General features: G+C 43.9%; 1 protein-coding gene across 4 annotated transcripts in view; it reads left to right on the top strand.

Annotated features, from left to right (window-relative positions):
- The window catches only part of CNBD2 (cyclic nucleotide binding domain containing 2), a 177,973-nt gene that overhangs the window by 49,063 nt on the left and 112,017 nt on the right, over nt 1-16,893 (top strand). For 3 of the 4 annotated variants that reach the window (XM_061210171.1, XM_061210170.1, XM_061210169.1), the window contains exons 10-12: nt 3,332-3,509; nt 5,480-5,600; nt 13,572-13,735. In XM_061210171.1, the coding sequence (XP_061066154.1) occupies nt 3,332-3,509; nt 5,480-5,600; nt 13,572-13,735 (463 nt within the window). Of the gene's footprint in view, nt 1-3,331; nt 3,510-5,479; nt 5,601-10,773; nt 10,837-13,571; nt 13,736-16,893 lie in introns of those variants that run through there. The other variant, XM_061210172.1, reaches the window with a different exon arrangement.

The raw sequence follows: 16,893 nt of genomic DNA, 5'->3' as shown, positions 1-16,893 counted from the left end.
TTGAGATTTGTTCTGGGATGCAGGTAAGTTACTTGGAAATATTTTGATCTTTTAAAGACTAGTATTTAGGCTTTGGTAGGTAAGATCAGAGCAGTGTTTAATCTAGAGCTAATTTTGCCCCATTCATGAGACAAAGCCATTCTGAATATTCCACAGGTGCCCACGACTTGTGAGGCTTTCTATTCTAGCTATTGAGAATAGGAACTATTTCTGGTCCTGTGTGAACTCTGATTATTTATCCCTCTAAACATTTTGGGTGGTTCTTTCCCCAGCCTTGGGTAGTATTTTTGTATCTATTACTGCATAACAAATTATCCCAAAACTTAGTGACTTAAAACAATATTTATTATCTCTCAGTTTCTATGGGTCAGAAATCTGAGCATGGCTTAACCAGCTGCCTCTGGCTCAAGTTCTGTCGTGAGGTTGCAGCTGTCTGCCAGGGTTGTGGTCTCATCTGAAGACTCACTTGAGAGGGACCCACTTCCAAGTTCACTTACGTGGCTATTTGCAAACCTTGGTCCCTCACCTTGTGGGTGTCTCTACAGGGCTGTTTTATGACATGGCAGCTTGCTTCCCCAGGAGTGAGAGAGAGCAACACAGAGTATACCCAAGGCAGAAGCCACAATCTTTTAAACCTAACCTCAAAAGTGACATCCCATCACTTCTGCTATATTCTATTTATTAGAATCAAATCCAGCCCACACTTAACGGGAGGATAGTACACAAATGTGTGGCCATCAGGAGGTGGGAATCACTGAGGGCCATCTTAGTGGCTGCCTAACCACTGGTGGTTTCTTAACATCATTCATGTATTGCTCAGTACTCAGCTGAGACCGAAGGGGACCCTTGGAAGATCTTCAGAGTTCTCTCTTTGTGCAACTCTCTCCTCTCTGGGACTCTGCTCTGTGAACTCCAGCTGCCTTGTCTTCCCTGGACTCACTTCTGTCTCATTAATTCAGAGAGATTGCTGGGCTCCTTCTGTGTTTCCCTTTCCTGCACCATTGCCCAGAAGGTCTCCAGGTGGTCGGCTGGGGCAATAGTAGGGCTCAGGCCATTTGTTTTCTATCTTGCAGGGATAATGGTTCTTCATGGCCTGATGCCCAGTGTCATGAAAGCCACTTTTTTCATGTATTTAGCCCAGTATTTTATTAGTTTCAGGTGGGAGAGTAGTCCCTGTTACTCTGTTTGGCTGGAAGCAGAAGTCTAGATCTATGGTTCTTAATAGCTGAGTTTTATTCTCTTGTATGGATATACCACAATTAAACCAATTACCTTCTACAGATATTTTGGGTTATTTCCAATTTTTTGCTATTACCCTACTGTGGTGAATTTCCTGGTGTGTTTATCTTTGCATACTTGTGCACAAAAACATATTGGATAAATTCTTAGAATTACTGGATCAAGTAATTGGTCCAGTGTGTACTGGCTATGCACATTTAAAATGTTGATAAGTATTGCTAAAATGCCTTCTAAATAGGTTGTACTTAGGGCTTTTTTATATATGCTTTGTTTTTCTAGGCCTGCTCCTTGTGTAGTTTGAGTTTATTTCTATTAACATTAATTTTAATACTAACACTGGAGAGGTTTTTTTTTTTTTTTTTGTCGTGCTGCACAGCTTGTGGGATCTCCATTCCCCGACCAGGGGTTGTACCCAGGCCACAGCAGTGAGAGCCCAGGATCCTAACCACTAGGCCACCAGGGAACTCCCAGAAGATCTATTTTTTAAATCAATATCATTAAGGTTTCATTTTCGTACAATAAAAGACACACATTTAAAGTGTGTAGTTCAATGAATTTTAACAAATTTACATCTGTTGTAACCACCACAATCAAGTTATAGAACATTTCCATCACCCCCGAAAGTTCCCTTGTGCCCCTTCCCAGTCAATCCCTATCCTTCACCCCTGGCCCTGGGCAACCACTGATCTGCTTTCCATCACTATAGGTTACATTTGTCTTTCCTAGGGTTTCATGTAAATGGAGTCATATAGTATGTACTCTTTTGTATCTGGTTCCTTTCACTCAGCATAGTGTTTCTGAGTGGTATTCTCTTGGAGATCTTTTTATTTTTAAAAAAAATTTATTTATTTTATTTATTTATTTTTTTGGCTGCATTGGGTCTTCGTTGCTGCGCACGGGCTTTCTCTAGTTGCGGTGAGCGGGGGCTACTCATTGCGGTGGCTTCTCTTGTCGCGGAGCACAGGCTCTAGGTGCATGGGCTTCAGTAGTTGTGGCGCATGGGCTTCAGTAGTTGTGGCTCGCGGGCTCTAGAGCACAGGCTCGGTAGTTGTGGCGCGCGGGCTTAGTTGCTCCGCGGCATGTGGGATCTTCCTGGACCAGGGCTCGAACCCGTGTCCCCTGCATTGGCAGGCGGATTCTTAACCACTGCACCACCAGGGAATTCCCATCTTGGAGATCTTTTTTTTTTTTAATTTAATATATTTATTTATTTATTTATTTTTGGCTGTGTTGGGTCTTCGTTGCTGCGCGCGGGCTTTCTCTAGTTGTGGCGAGCGGCGGCTACTCTTTGTTGCGGTCCATGGGCTTCTCATTGCAGTGGCTTCTCTTGTTGCGGAGCACGGGCTCTAGGCATGCGGGCTTCAGTAGTTGTGGCACATGGGCTCAGTAGTTGTGGCTCGTGGGCTCTAGAGCGCAGGCTCAGTAGTTGTGGCTCACGGGCTTAGTTGCCCCGCGGCATGTGGAATCTTCCCGGACAAGGGCTCGAACCCGTGTCCCCTGCATTGGCAGGTGGATTCTTAACCACTGCACCACCAGGGAAGTCCCGGGAGATCTTTTTAATAATGCTCACAGAGGACCTATTATGTTCCAGGCACTGTGTTAGGCATAGCACATACTTTATCTGTAATGCTTACAATAGTCCTAGGAGGATTCCAGGAGATTGAGACTTGTCCAAGGTTCTATGGCTGGTCATCCATTTATTTTCTATTGCTGCTCCTGCCCCCAGTCCCGGTTTGAAAGCCCAGAAAAATGTGATCTGTTAATGGAAAGACATGAGCTTTGAATCAGAAACACCTGAGTTCAAATACAAGCTTCAGCCCTTTCCTGGGTGTTAAACTCTGCTTCTCATTTTCTCTCTTAAATAAGGCTAATGACATTTGTCTAGATGTAATGGTTGTAAAGGCTCTCGCTCAGGACCTGGCACAGAGGGACAATAGTGGAAGCCACAGTGTTTTTCTTTCCTGTTTTTCTTAATTTCCCTGTGCATCAGACTAGCCACACAGGAGATTGTGATATACCTCCAGACACCTCCAGCACAACCCTCATGTATGCAAAGACCCATTAATGTGTTTTCCTGTGCTTTCTCTAACAGATCTGTCTCCTGTGGAGAGATTTAAGGAATTCCAGATCAGGTCATATCCTGTACAGGATTTTAGTTTTCTGAAACTTCTGCATCTCCGGAAAGCCCAGGAGCAACAGGGATCCAGCTTCAGTAGGAAGATTAAAACCTCAGGAAATACTCTCCCAAAGACCTTGGGCTCAAAGATCAAGTAAGCTTTGCCCTTGACAGATAGAAGGGTCCAGATTCTGGTTGAAAAGGGGGATATAACTTACAGGGCAGAATGTCAGGGATGCTGGGGAGGGGGCGGAGGTAGCAATCACAGCTTGACCCCAAAGGTTGGGATGTGTGCAGAAGGCAGCCTACAGAGGTCCTAGGTTTGATATGGGGGCTGCCTTCCCTGCCTCCAGCTCACAGGGCCCCTTTAGGTGGTGGCTGCTTCCTTTCTCAGGGAACCCATCTGAAGAAGAAGGGGCAGGACACAGTTTTTGGTGATGACATTCTGTCTGTATATCACTGGGCCTTTTTGACTCTGAGCTTCTTTTTTTTTTTTTTAAACATCTTTATTGGAGTATAATTGCTTTACAATGGTTTGTTGGTTTCTGCTGTATAACAAAGTGAATCAGCTATACATGCACATACATCCCCATATCTCCTTGACTCTGAGCTTCTTAAGAAAAGTCTGCTCATTTAAGGGAGGCAGTAGATAAGCGCTTTGGAGTCAGTCCAATCTGGGTTCAAATCCTGGCTTGGCCACTTATTTTAGCTCTGTGTCCCTGTGCAAGGGACTTGACCTCTCTAAGCCTCAGTTTCCTGGTCTGTAGCTAACAGCATCTAAGTCTCAGGTTTGTTGTAAACCAGCAGTTAAATGAGATAATGATAATTATAGCTAATACTTATGGAAATGACTCTGTGCCTGGTACTGGATTATCTAATTTAATTCTCCCAACAACCCTGCAAGGTAAGTACTGCTATTATCACTCACATCTTTCAGGTGAGAAAACCAAGGTACAGGGAGAGGTTAAGTTACTTATTCAAGGTCACACAGATAGAAAGTGGCAGAGTCAGGATTCAAACCTGAGCAGCTTGTTAGGGCTCAGTCTTGCTATCTGGTATGATCATCATGACAGAAACAAGGTGGATGCACAATGAAGGCTGTGCTTTTTGCCTTTCCTGGAGAGGAAGGGACACTCAGTGGGCACTGGCCTAGAGGCAGTTCAGTGCCTGCCCCTTCATTACATATGAAGTGAAAATATCATACTAATAATGGCATCAGTGTCACAATCTCCCTGGTGCCCCGATACCACTTCACTGGAATCCTTTGCCTGTTAACATTTCCAGCCTGCTTGCCTCCATAATGAGCACACCGTGGTTGCTTTGTTGTTTTTACCTCTGATGGATACTCTTTCCAAAGGATCCAGTGTTTGAAATCCCAATCCTAGTTCTTCTGAAGGTAGAGATGGAACAGACTTAGTTTCTCTGCTGTAAATAGTGAGGAAAAAGGGGACAGGCTGTCCCCACAGTAAAAAATAAAAGACATATGCTGGGCATGTCCTGGGAGGCAAGAATGGAAGCCTACCTTGTGTATATGTTGGGTGAGTTCAGCTATGTTCTCAGCTGATGAATAATCTTTTCCCTGCCTCTAATCCAGATAGCATACTTTGTCTCTTCCTTCTACCTAGCCTGAGACCAAAGAAAGCACAACAGGATTGCCTGTGTAAAAATCACTCCAACGTGAACAAACTACCCAGTCTACAGACCACTCAGGGAAACCCGTTTTTGTAAACAAACAAATGAAGCCATCTCTTCTCTGCCTGCCTGTCAAGAAGAGCCCCAACCTCTGCTGTGTCCCCAGGGGGACAGAGCTTACGCTTTCTCAAAGTAGCCTGTTCCATTTTTAGACAGCTCTGACTTAGAAATCCCTTCCTTGTGCTGAGCATTAAGTCAGCCAGCCTAGACTTCTCACCCATCAGGCCTGGCTCAGCTGCATGTCTTCTCCCTATTAAACCTCTCCAAGTCCTGACAGTCGGTCTGTCCCGGGGCTTGATTTTCTGTTTTCTCACCACCTGGGAGAAGGGAGGGATGATCTCAATATGCAGTTGAGTGGGGGCTGCTTATCCAGGGCTTCATGAACTGGCTGTGTTACAAATGAGTTCTCTTTAACAAGGTGTCAAATTTCAGATCCAGGTGTCCTCATTTCATCGAGTGTCCCATGATTGATACGAAGTATGGTGATCTCCCCAAGGAGGCTGCAGTGGGGGCCTACATGAAGATCCACACCGTGGAGCAAGGAGAAATCTTGGTAAGTGTGCAGAGAGCCTTGTTCACAATAGAGTATGTAACACGAAGGGCTGGGGGTGCTAAGTAATGAGAGTAAATGTTTAAAATCATCCTGTTCTAAATTCGGTGATATTAAGGAATATTGTTGATTTTTTTAAGATATGATAATGGTATTGTGGTTATGTTTTTTAAAGAGTCCTTATGGGACTTCCCTGGTGGTCCAGTGGTTAAGATTCCGCACTTCCATTGCAGGGGGCATGGGTTCTATCCCTGGTTGGGGAACTGAGATCCCACATGCCACGCAGGGCAGCCATAAATAAATAAATAGATAAATAAATAATAAAGAGTCCTTATATTTAGGAGATACATATCCAAATATTTACAGATAAAATGATGTGACATCAGGGACTTGCTTTAAAATAATCCAGGAACAAGGCAAGGATGTCCCTTCTCACTACTCCTATTCAACATTGTTTTGGAAGTCCTAGTTAGTGCATTAAGAAAAGGAAATTAAACACATACAGATTGGGAAGGAAAAAATATAGCTGTCTTTGTTTGCAGATGACATGATTGTCTATATAGACAATTATAAAGAATCAAAAAAACAAAACAACAACAACAACAAAAAAGAACAAATAAAACTTCCTGGAGCTAATAAATGATTATAGCAAGGTCACAGGGTGTAAGGCAATGAACAATTGTAATTTGAAATAAAAAACACAATGTCATTTACAATAGTAACAAAAAATGAAATACTTAGGTATAAATCTAACAAAATATGTACAGGATCTCTATGCAGAAAACTATATAACTATAATGAAAAAATTCAAAGAAGATTTAAATAAATGGAGAAATATTCTATGTTCGTGGATTGGAAGACTCAGTATTGTTAACATGTCAGTTTATCCCAACTTGATGTGTAGATTCAATGCAATCCCAATCAAAATCCCAGCAAGTTATTTTGTGGATATTGAAAAACTGATGCTAAAATTTACATGGAAAGGTGAATATAAACAAACTGATAAATCCATACAATGAAATATTATTTGGCAATAAAAAGAAATTAGCTAGGAAACCATGAAAAGACATGGCAAAATTAAATGAATATTTCTTTTTTTTTGGCTGCACCAAGTATGGCTTGTGGGATCTTAGTTCCCCAACCAGGGACTGAACCCGGCCCCAGCAGTGAAAGCCCAGAATCCTAACCACTGGACCACCAGGGAATTCCCTAAATGAATATTTCTAAGGGAAAGAAGCCAGTATGAAAAGATTAAGTATTGTATGATTCTAATTATGTGACATTTTGGAAAAGGCAAAAAAATGGAGATAGTAAAATGGTCACCAGAGGTTTGGAATTCAGGAGGAGGGATAAATAAGTAAAGCACAGGGGATTTTTAGGGCAGTAAAATTACTCTGTAATTACTGTAATGGTGGATACAAAACATTAAGCGTTTGTCAAAACCCATGGAACTTTACAGCACAGAGTGTACCTTAATGTATGCAATTTGTAACAACAACAAAAATCATTTAGGAGGTGGGGAGGGGGATCCCCCAGGAAGAAATGCAGACTGAGGAGAGAATCTAACAATATTACAAATCTATGAAACAACTTCAGTGAAGAGGATGGGAGAGAAAGGTGCTGACCTAAGTAACGTTGGAGATGAGTGGAGTCTCTAAGACTGAAAACAAAAGGAACTGCACATGAGCATTGTACTCTATGACAAAGTTTTTTCCATGGGTGTGTGGATTAACAATTCTGATACTGCTATACCTGTCTACTGAAATGTATCAATTAAGTAAATGAATGGCAGAGGGTAGGAGCCAGGTTTTTCACCATTGGAGTGGAAATATACAGATATGCAAGGGGAGGAGGCTAGAATGATCCATGTGGTAATGGGTTAGAGTTACAGACATCATGTGAACTTATGTCTATCGTAATATAGATACAGATGGTTCCATAAAGAAATATTTATAGATATATGTATAAACATGTATCTTTTGCTCTGTTAGCTGACAGGGCCTAAAAGAAATGACACACCAGTAGCAATGAGCACACATAGCGCCCAAATCTTGGTTCCTAATACCATTCTTCAAAAGAAACAAGGGCTCTTTGGTTGAGTCTAGAACCAGGACAAGATATATACAAGTGAGCCTGGAGCCTTTTGTAGTGCCAGGAAGTAAGGAAGTTCTGGGGAGAAAATCCCTACATTGATGGGAGTGGGCATATCAAAGGAACACAGGGGCCAACTGAAAGAGCTCCCAGTGGCCAAAGCTGGAACAATGTGAACAACTAAATAAAGTAGTATTGGATTATAACCCAAAGTACAAAATAAACATCTGTAAGTACATACTGATATAATGCATAAATAATGAATAAATTAATAAACAGGGGAGAAAAGACAAATCTCCAATGCAGAAGAATTCCAAATAATTTATGTAGATACTCTGCCCTAAAAGAGAGGGTATATAACTCACCACTCCTTAGGTGTGGGCTGCACATAGTGACTTCCTTCCAAAGAGTACATGATAGAAAGGAGGAAGAAAAGAATAATTTCACAGAGGAAAAACCATTGAGTGAGCAGTGCTTCCTCACTCAGGTGATCAAGGCCAAGATCAACAGTAATAAATCATGCTGATAGTATGTCCCCTTAATATGAGATGATAAAAGTGGGATGTGGTGTGATGAAAGTGGCACGCTGCGGTCCTCTTCCCAATAACCCATAACCCCAGTCTAATTGTGAGAAAAATCAGACAAATTCTAATAGTGGGGCGACCCAAGAAATACCTGACCGGTACTCCTCAAAACTGTCAAGATCATCATGAACAAGGTAAGTCTGAGAAAGTGCCACAGCCAAGAGGAGCCTAAAGGGACATGACAATTAAATGTAATGCTGTGTCCTGGATAGGACTGTGGAAGAGAAAAAGGAAATCTAAATAACTCGTTGGCATCAGTTATTGATTATGTATCCATATTCGTTCATTAATTGTAACAAAGGTATCACAGTTAATGTGAGATCTTAACAGGAAACCAAGGGCAGGGTATATGGGAACTCTGTAGTATCTTCTCAGTTTTTCTGTTAAGTCTAAAACTGTTCTAAAGAAAAGTCTATTCATGAAGTCATTACAGCGACTGTGACTGTGAACTTGTGTATTTTCCTCAGTGATCTATACGCCTCGCTATAGTAGGGATTGTCTCAGAACCCAGCACAGAGACTGTCAGTTATTAAAATTTCAATAAATATATGTCCATGAATAAAGAGAGTTCCATTACTCATGGAAATCTGGTAAATGTATGTCAGGAGCTCACAGAGCCAGAATCTGAATCTGAAACCTGAATCTGAAAGTGTTGAATAATATGAAAAAATAAAGGACATACAAAAGGAAAAAAAAAAAAGTCTATTAAAAAGTAATTATACACGGGACTTCCCTGGTGGTGCAGTGGTTAAGAATCCGCCTGCCAATGCAGGGGACATGGGTTCGATCCCTGGTCCAGGAAGATCCCACATGCTGCGGAGCAGCTAAGCCCATGTGCCATAACTACTGAGCCTGCTCTCTAGAGCCCATTAGCCGCAACTAGAGAAAGTGTGCTCACAGCAACGAAGACCCAATGCAGCCAAAAATAAATAAATAAAATAAATAATTTTTTTTAAAAAGTAATTATCCAGGGCCATCCCTGGTTGTCCAGTGGTTAAGACGTCGCCTTCCAATGCAGGGGCTGAGGGTTCAATCCCCGGGGAGCTAAGCTCCCACATGCCTGCAGCCAAAAAACCAAAACATTAAACAGAAGCAATATTGTAACAAATTCAGTAAAGACTTTAAAAATGGTTCCCTTAAAAAAAAAAATCTTGGGCTTCCCTGGTGGCGCAGTGGTTGAGAATCTGCCTGCCGATGCAGGGGACATGGGTTCGAACCCTGGTCTGGGAAGATCCCACATGCCGCGGAGCAACTAGGCCCGTGAGCCACAATTACTGAGCCTGCGCGTCTGGAGCCTGTGCTCTGCAACAAGAGAGGCCGCGATAATGAGAGGCCCGCGCACCGCGATGAAGAGTGGCCCCCACTTGCCGCAACTAGAGGAAGCCCTAGCACAGAAACGAAGACCCAACACAGCCATAAATAAATAAATAAATAAAATTAAAAAAAAAAAAAAAAAAAAATCTTAAAAAAAGAAAGTAATTATCCAATAGTGGAGGGGGGATGTATGGGTGAAACAAGCTTGGCCATGAGTTGACCACTGTGGGAGCTGGGCCATAGGTGCTGGCACTAGGTGGGCGGGTGACCTGTACGGGGAGGGCACGAGGCCTCCTGGTGGGTAGCGATGCGCCTCAGTCTTCCTGGAGGTGGGGAGACTGTCTTCTGATGTGTGGTCCTCGTTGTTGCCATGAATCTCCAGGGTCCTCACCCCGTGCTGTGCAGAGCTCTTAGTGCTCCTGCTCTGGCCTGTGCGCCCCCCGAGGCAGGGAGGTCAGCCCAGCACCGTCTGGGGCCCCAGGCCCTAGCACAGCCCTCAGTCAATACCGAGCAAACATTGCCGAGCTTTTCAGCAGCTCTTACTTTTGCTCAGTAAAACTCTGCCTCTACAATTTTTAACTAGCTCCGACCCCCGCTTACCCATCCCCCCAAGAACAAACAGAAATCAGCTTCCTTGCCACTTGGTGGCCTCTTAGATATTTAAAGAATGCTGTTTTGTTTTTCATTCAGCATCTGTGCCCCGTTAATTATTTTCTTACGCAGGGAAAACATTCCTCCATTCCTTCAGTCTTCATGTGATATAGTTCCCAGCCTTCTCACTTCCATTTCCCTGCAGTTTCAGTGTCTCAGAGTGAGGTGCTCAGGACTGGACACAGGCCACCTGAGGCCAGGCACCTGCCGTGCATGCAGCCTCGTGGGCTGCCCGCGGAGGAGCCGGGATGCCTGGCACCCTGGGTGCATGGAGGAACCACAGGGCAGACAAGGCGTTGCCTACTCTGGTATAGGGTGACAGGAGCGGGAGGCTGTGGAAGATGGAACAAGAGGGACTTGGGACTTGATTCTCTAAGCAATCCTGGAAGGCTCGGAGCAAGGCCCTGACTGCCTCATTCACCACACGGGACCCAGGGCAGAGAAACTCCCACCACCAAATATTCATTAACATGATCCTGTTGAAGAAAATGCCTGTGATGTGCCTTTGGTAAAATTCTGTTCTCCCTGCTTTCAAGGCCCTGGCTTCATCTGCAGGAGAATGAATGGTAACAGCTGTGACTGTATTCACCTACCAGGAGGTAGGAGATCACATTTTCCTTTGGAGGCAGGAGTGTAGAGCTGAGTCGGCACTGGAAACAGCAGAGCTTGGGGCCTGGAGTACAGAGACCCAGCTTTTGAGCCAGGGGGTGTAGGGGAACCAGCTTCTCCAGGGAACAGGTGGGCTGAGGCCTCAGACATGGTCAAGACTGGGCAGAGCAGCAGGGAGATGGCAGATGGGCCACCTCACATCTTTTAATTTTTGCTTCTAATTAGCTTGCTGTGTGGCCTTGGGCAAATCACTTTACCTCTCTGAATCTGTACCCTCATCAGAAAATGAGGACATTCACCTGGGTGAGCTGCCGACTTTAATGTTCTGTGATTCCATTGGAGCATTCACTCAGCAGATATTTCTTGAGGATCTATCATGCTCCAAGCATGGCCCAAGGTGCCAGTGTGGGCGAGTAAACTGACATTATTCTTGCCCTTATGGGGCTAATGATCTAGTCTGGAGACAGACAGTAAACAGATAAAGCAGCAAACACACAGAAAGTTTTAAATTGCTGTTGGGAATGGAACAGAAAGCTGTGTTGAAGGGGGTGGTCTTCCTAAAAGGAGTGGTCAGGGAAGGCTGCTCTGAGGCAGCCATGTTTAAGCTGGGACCTGAGTGACAAAAGGAATAAACTACAGACAACCTGGGGGGAAGTGTTCCAGACAGAGGAAGAGCAGGTTGAGCCTGAGGCAGGAAGCATGTTGAGGGGACTGGAAGGGAGGGCAGCATGGCTGGAACAGAGTAAACGAGGCAGCAGCCTCACAAGGGTGAGATAGCCAAAGCCTCGGTGGCCACAATGAAGAGTTCTGTTTTATCCTGGGCGCTTTGGGAAGCTACTTGAAGACCTGACTCCGGCTGGAATGTGTGGGGTGGATTGGAGGTGGATAACAGTGCCTGCTGACGGTGCTGCCCTCAGTGAGGCCCTGGACAGATGGCTGGTTCAAATCCCGGCTCCACCACTTTCTGTCCTGTTACCTTGGGCAGGTTAGTTAACTTTGTGCCTCAGTTTCCTCGGAGTGTAGTGGTTAAAAGCATGGACTCTAAAGACAGGCCCCTCCGAGTTCAAATCCTAGCTTTATTGCTTCCGTGCTGTATGATGTTGGACAAGTTTCTTAATCTCATCAGCATCCTCTGTAAAATGATGATCATAAAAGGACTCACCGCATGGGGTTCTAGTGAGGGTTCCATGAGCTAACACACCCCAAAGCTACAAGAGGGCCTGGGATTTAGTGAAGGCTCGTTAAACATTAGCTGGTGCTGTCGTCACCGTCATCATCATCGTCATCATTGTTATTGTAATTATAAGATACATGACCTTTGACAAGTAAGTTTCCTTTTTTGAACCTTATTTTCCACATCTGAGGCTGATAATCCCTATACCCCCGGGTGGTTGTGAGGATTACATCTACACGCATGTCTCTCCCACACAGTAGGAGCTGACTGAAGAGCAGCCATCTGGCTTCTGTGCAAGGCCTGGCGCTGGTCAGAAGGGCCTTTACGCCCAGCGCACTGAGCACAACTAAAGTGTGGGGAGCTTCGCGTCTCCCAGAGCATCCTCACACACACCACCTTGTTTGGACCTTCAACAGCTTCATAAGAAAGATAACACATCTCCATTCCAGTCTTACCAAGGAGAGACAAGGCCAGGGCTCAGAGTAGATGGTCATTCTTCAAGGTCTGGAACCCAAACAGTGGTGGTGGTGTGGGTGAGGGCGGGGAAGGGGAAGCTGTTCCAAACCCTACTTCACATCTCCTTTCAAACTGAGAATCCTTCAGAGACATGCAGGGCAGGTATTCTCACCTCTGTTTCACAGGTGAGCAAACAGTGGCCCAGGGACGTATAACTTTGCCCAAAGTCGCATGACAAGTAAACATATGGATCTTTCTTCTGAAGCCAGGATTATTCTCAATCCCACACGGCCTCTATAGAGCAGAGCTCTTGGTTTATGGCTGATGTCTTCTTAAGCCCAAGACAGCTGGGCATTGTAGGCTCTGGACCTCCCCTCCCCTCCTTGCCTGAGTCTTAATAGCCGAGAGGCTGAGTGAGCCCTGGATTGGGGTTTCAGCAGCAAAGACTCTGGTCCCGGCTTTGCCCCATCTCAGAGTGTCTCCTTACAAAGGGGGTTGCACTCTGTAAAGCTGTGCCTGTTGATCTCCATCTCCCTTCCAGATATAACTGAGTAGGAATCCACGCCAGGGAGCCCGAGGAGCAACGGGAGCCGCACAGGGACTGCCAGTGGCCCCAGAGCCTGTGAGGGACGGAAGGAACTAAGGCGACACACGCTTATGAAGGAAGCCCTGGAGGAAAGGGTGAGGGAGGGTGTGACAGCTGTAAAAGGGAAGGTGTAGAAGAGGAGGATGAGCAGTCTGTCATAGTCCTGAGGAAGAGAAGACGGGCTGGCCTGGCACAAAGAAGAGTCGAGACCGGACACCAGGGAAAGCTTGTAAAATGCCGTCGCCCGGCAAGCGACTGTGCGAGTGCGACTCTTGCAGAGCCTGCTGCCCGTGGGTAGGACAGCTGACAAAGTGCCTTGAGGGCTCTTCTAATGTGAGGAGCCCGAGGACTTTGATGTCATTAGCAAAGAGAGTTGTGGACTTCTCCCCGTCACTTGCTGAATGACCCCAGATGGATTCACCTCCTGTTCCGGGCCTTGTTTTGCCTACCCTGAAAATCTGCTTGTACAAGTGGATGGTCTCAAACTTTCTGGGGCTTCTTTTTTCTAGGGCCTTCACCAGATCCTCCTCCCGGAGAGCCAGCATGACACTCGGCCCTTGATCCTGGTGAGCCTGGGAGCTGAGGTGATACGGATTAGGAAAGAGAAGTTTTGTGAACTGATTGACAGTAAGACAATAGAAAAATTGTCGAAGTTCGAGATCAAGTACCCCAGGTCAGTGCTGGAAATGTGCGTACCTCCCACGAGATCAAATGAACAATTTTTTTGCCTCTTATTTTGGTAAAAGAAAGAAAAAAGTGATGATACCTAAAGCTGACACTGGTGGAATGAAACTGATAATTGTTGGTACACTCGAAATTGGCTCAATCCTTTTGATAATAATTTTAGATAATGTTTCAAGGGCCACAAAACTGTTCCTACCCTTTGAAGCAATGGTCTACCTGTGAATTTATCTGTATGTAACTAAATTATAGGGAAAGCTACATACACTAAGATGTTCGTAGCCGCCATATTCATAGTAGAAAAACAACCACCTTTACCCACATGTGTCACACCAGGGGGATAGTTTAGAAAACTGTGGTACATTCCCTTGATAGAAAGTAACTTTTATTTAAAAATCGTAAGTAAATGAGTGATAAAATGCTACAAGAAAAGGACAGGGTACAAAATTGTATATATACATACTATGACTATGCCTTTGTAAAACACATGAGAAAAATCTAGAAGGAAAATGAGCAAAAATGATAATATCTGTGGTATTGCCCAATTTGTAATAGTCATTCTCTCTGGAAGGTCGGACTAAAAGGGACTTTCTGGTTATAGTTATATATTCCTCTGATGTTTAATTGGTTTTGCAGTGAGTATGCATTTCTTTTATAATGAGGGGAAAAAAAGATATACTTTTTAAAGTTGTTGTCAGGGTAGTGACATTCCAAGTGGGTTTTTTTCCCTTTATTCTCCAAATGTTTGTTAATGATGATATATTACTTTTATAATTAAAAAAATATTTATCTTGAAAGATTTTATAAAAAAGATTTTTTAAAAAATTAATTTATTTATTTTTATATTTATTTTTGGCTGTGTTGGGTCTTCGTTTCTGTGCGAGGGCTTTCTCTAGTTGCGGCAAGCAGGGGCCACTCTTCATCGCGGTGCGCTGGCCTCTTCACTATCGCGACCTCTCTTGTTGCGGAGCACAGGCTCCAGACGTGCAGGCTCAGTAGTTGTGGCTCACGGGCCTAGTTGCTCTGCGGCATGTGGGATCTTCCCAGACCAGGGCTCGAACCCGTGTCCCCTGCATTAGCAGGCAGATTCTCAACCACTGCGCCACCAGGGAAGCCCCAAAATTTCTTTTTATATTTCCCTAGTTTCCAAATTTTCCAGAGTGAATACTTTTATAGCGTGGAAAAAAAAACTAATTTTTAGGTAAAAACGAATTTATTGTCTGGACCACTGCTCACAAAACTGTTTTGATCTAACACCACTATTACTAAAGAGTGTTTGAGTGTATACCCCCAGAATATATATGTGATATAAATAATATATGTTATTTAATTTATTTCTATTTATTATGTCCATATATTGCTATACGAATATATCATATATATTATAAACATGCAACAAATAGATCTTTAGAAAGAATAAGACAAAGATAAATATAAATGAAGTCCTACTGTTTTCTTCACACAGCCCAGTGGATCTCATTCACCTCCCTGGCTGACACCCTCACCCCCACTTTGGGATCCCCAGCCGAGACTTATGTAGCCGTCTTACCGCTGGTCCCCTGCCTCGGTCTCTCCCTGCCAGATCCTTTCTGCATACTTTGCTCTTGCTAAAACCCAAATCTGGCCGTGTTAAACTCCTGCTTAAAACCTTTCAGTGGTATCTCACTGCGTGTAGGATACAGTGCAGATTCAATGCCACGTAAATGGCCCTTCATTTTCTGACCCTTCAACTCCCCTGCAGCACCTCCTGCCACCTCTAACCCACTCCAGCAACCCAGGCAGATTGCCTCCTGGACCTGCACATACTTGCCTTTGCCAGTGCAGGCCCTCTGCCTGCAATGCCATCCCTCAATCCTGCTCCCCTCCCCTTTATTTTCTGATAAATTTCTTCTCATTCTTTAAGGTTCATCTCCTCCAGAAAACCTTTCATGGCTGACCCCAGGCTGGGCTAAGTACACCTTTCTGTGCACTCATAATCCTCCCTACGTAGCTCTCACAGTGGCCACACCACGTTATATTACAGCTGTTTACAGCTGTGTAGTTTTCGCACAGTTCTTTCCCCACCACTTGGTTAATTGCTTCATGAACGCAGGGATTGGGCTTTATCCACCTTTCATCTCTAGCACCTGTACAGTACCTGGCACATGGTAGGTGTGTGATAAACGTTGGGCGAGTGAATGAATAAATGGGACACACTCATTAGGGAAAACTGGAAAATGCTGAACATTTAAGAAGGTGAAGACCTTCTTAAATGCATTTGCATTCCTCCAACAATCTCAATTAGCATTTTATGTATTTCCTTTCAGTATTTATTTTTTACCGCATGGCTGTGTACCAAATAGGTATTTATCGTTCAGGCACACAAAGCTTCATAATGGAGATCATACCGATTGTACAATTTTGCATCCTCCCTCCTTTTTCTTTTCTTGTGGTGACGCTGTGATCAGACATCGTTTTGTGGGCAGGTGTGGGAAGCAAGGGATTTCTGTGGTTGAGAAAGAGGAGGTGTGAAGGCAAGCAAATCTGTAGAGTTGCTTCAGCAGTGTCCAATAAGCACATGAAAGAATTTGACATGGGATCTATATGACCTTGGATAAGTCATTTTCCCTCCTCTAGGCTTCAGACTCCAATCTACAAAACAAGAAAATTAGACTAGAACAGTGTTTCCCGAAGTATGGATCATATTCACAGAAGGCTTACAAGATGACTTTAGGTGGTACGCGGATTGTAAACAGCTATGTATTTATTCTAGTGTGAACTAGAAAAACATGACTAGCTCACTAAACCCATGATTTGACAAACTTGTTGCTTAGAACAAAGCCAAAGTAAATACTTAAGTAAAAGAAACTAAGTAGAATTTAAAAAGATCATTAATAAAAGAACAGATGATATGTAGCTATGGTCCAAATTGGGGCAGTTTTGTGAAAAAAAAAAAAAAAAAAAAGTTGTGAAACACTGGTGGTTCCTTGCAGTTCAGCGATGCCCCAATTCTCTGATTCCTGCGTACTACCAACATAAAAAATAGCTATTTAGAAAATAGCTACTCAAAAAAGGATTTAAGGAGCCTTAGCTTCTCACATAACATCTGGTACATGATGGGTGTCAGTTAATGTTGGTTGAATTGAAATTCAGAGAAGGTTTATGTAGCCT

The sequence above is a fragment of the Eubalaena glacialis genome, chromosome 13, assembly GCF_028564815.1.
Source record: "Eubalaena glacialis isolate mEubGla1 chromosome 13, mEubGla1.1.hap2.+ XY, whole genome shotgun sequence".
Classification (NCBI taxonomy): domain Eukaryota; kingdom Metazoa; phylum Chordata; class Mammalia; order Artiodactyla; family Balaenidae; genus Eubalaena; species Eubalaena glacialis.
The sequence above is the reverse complement of the archived record's forward strand: the minus strand, read 5'-3'. Positions and strand labels throughout refer to the sequence as shown.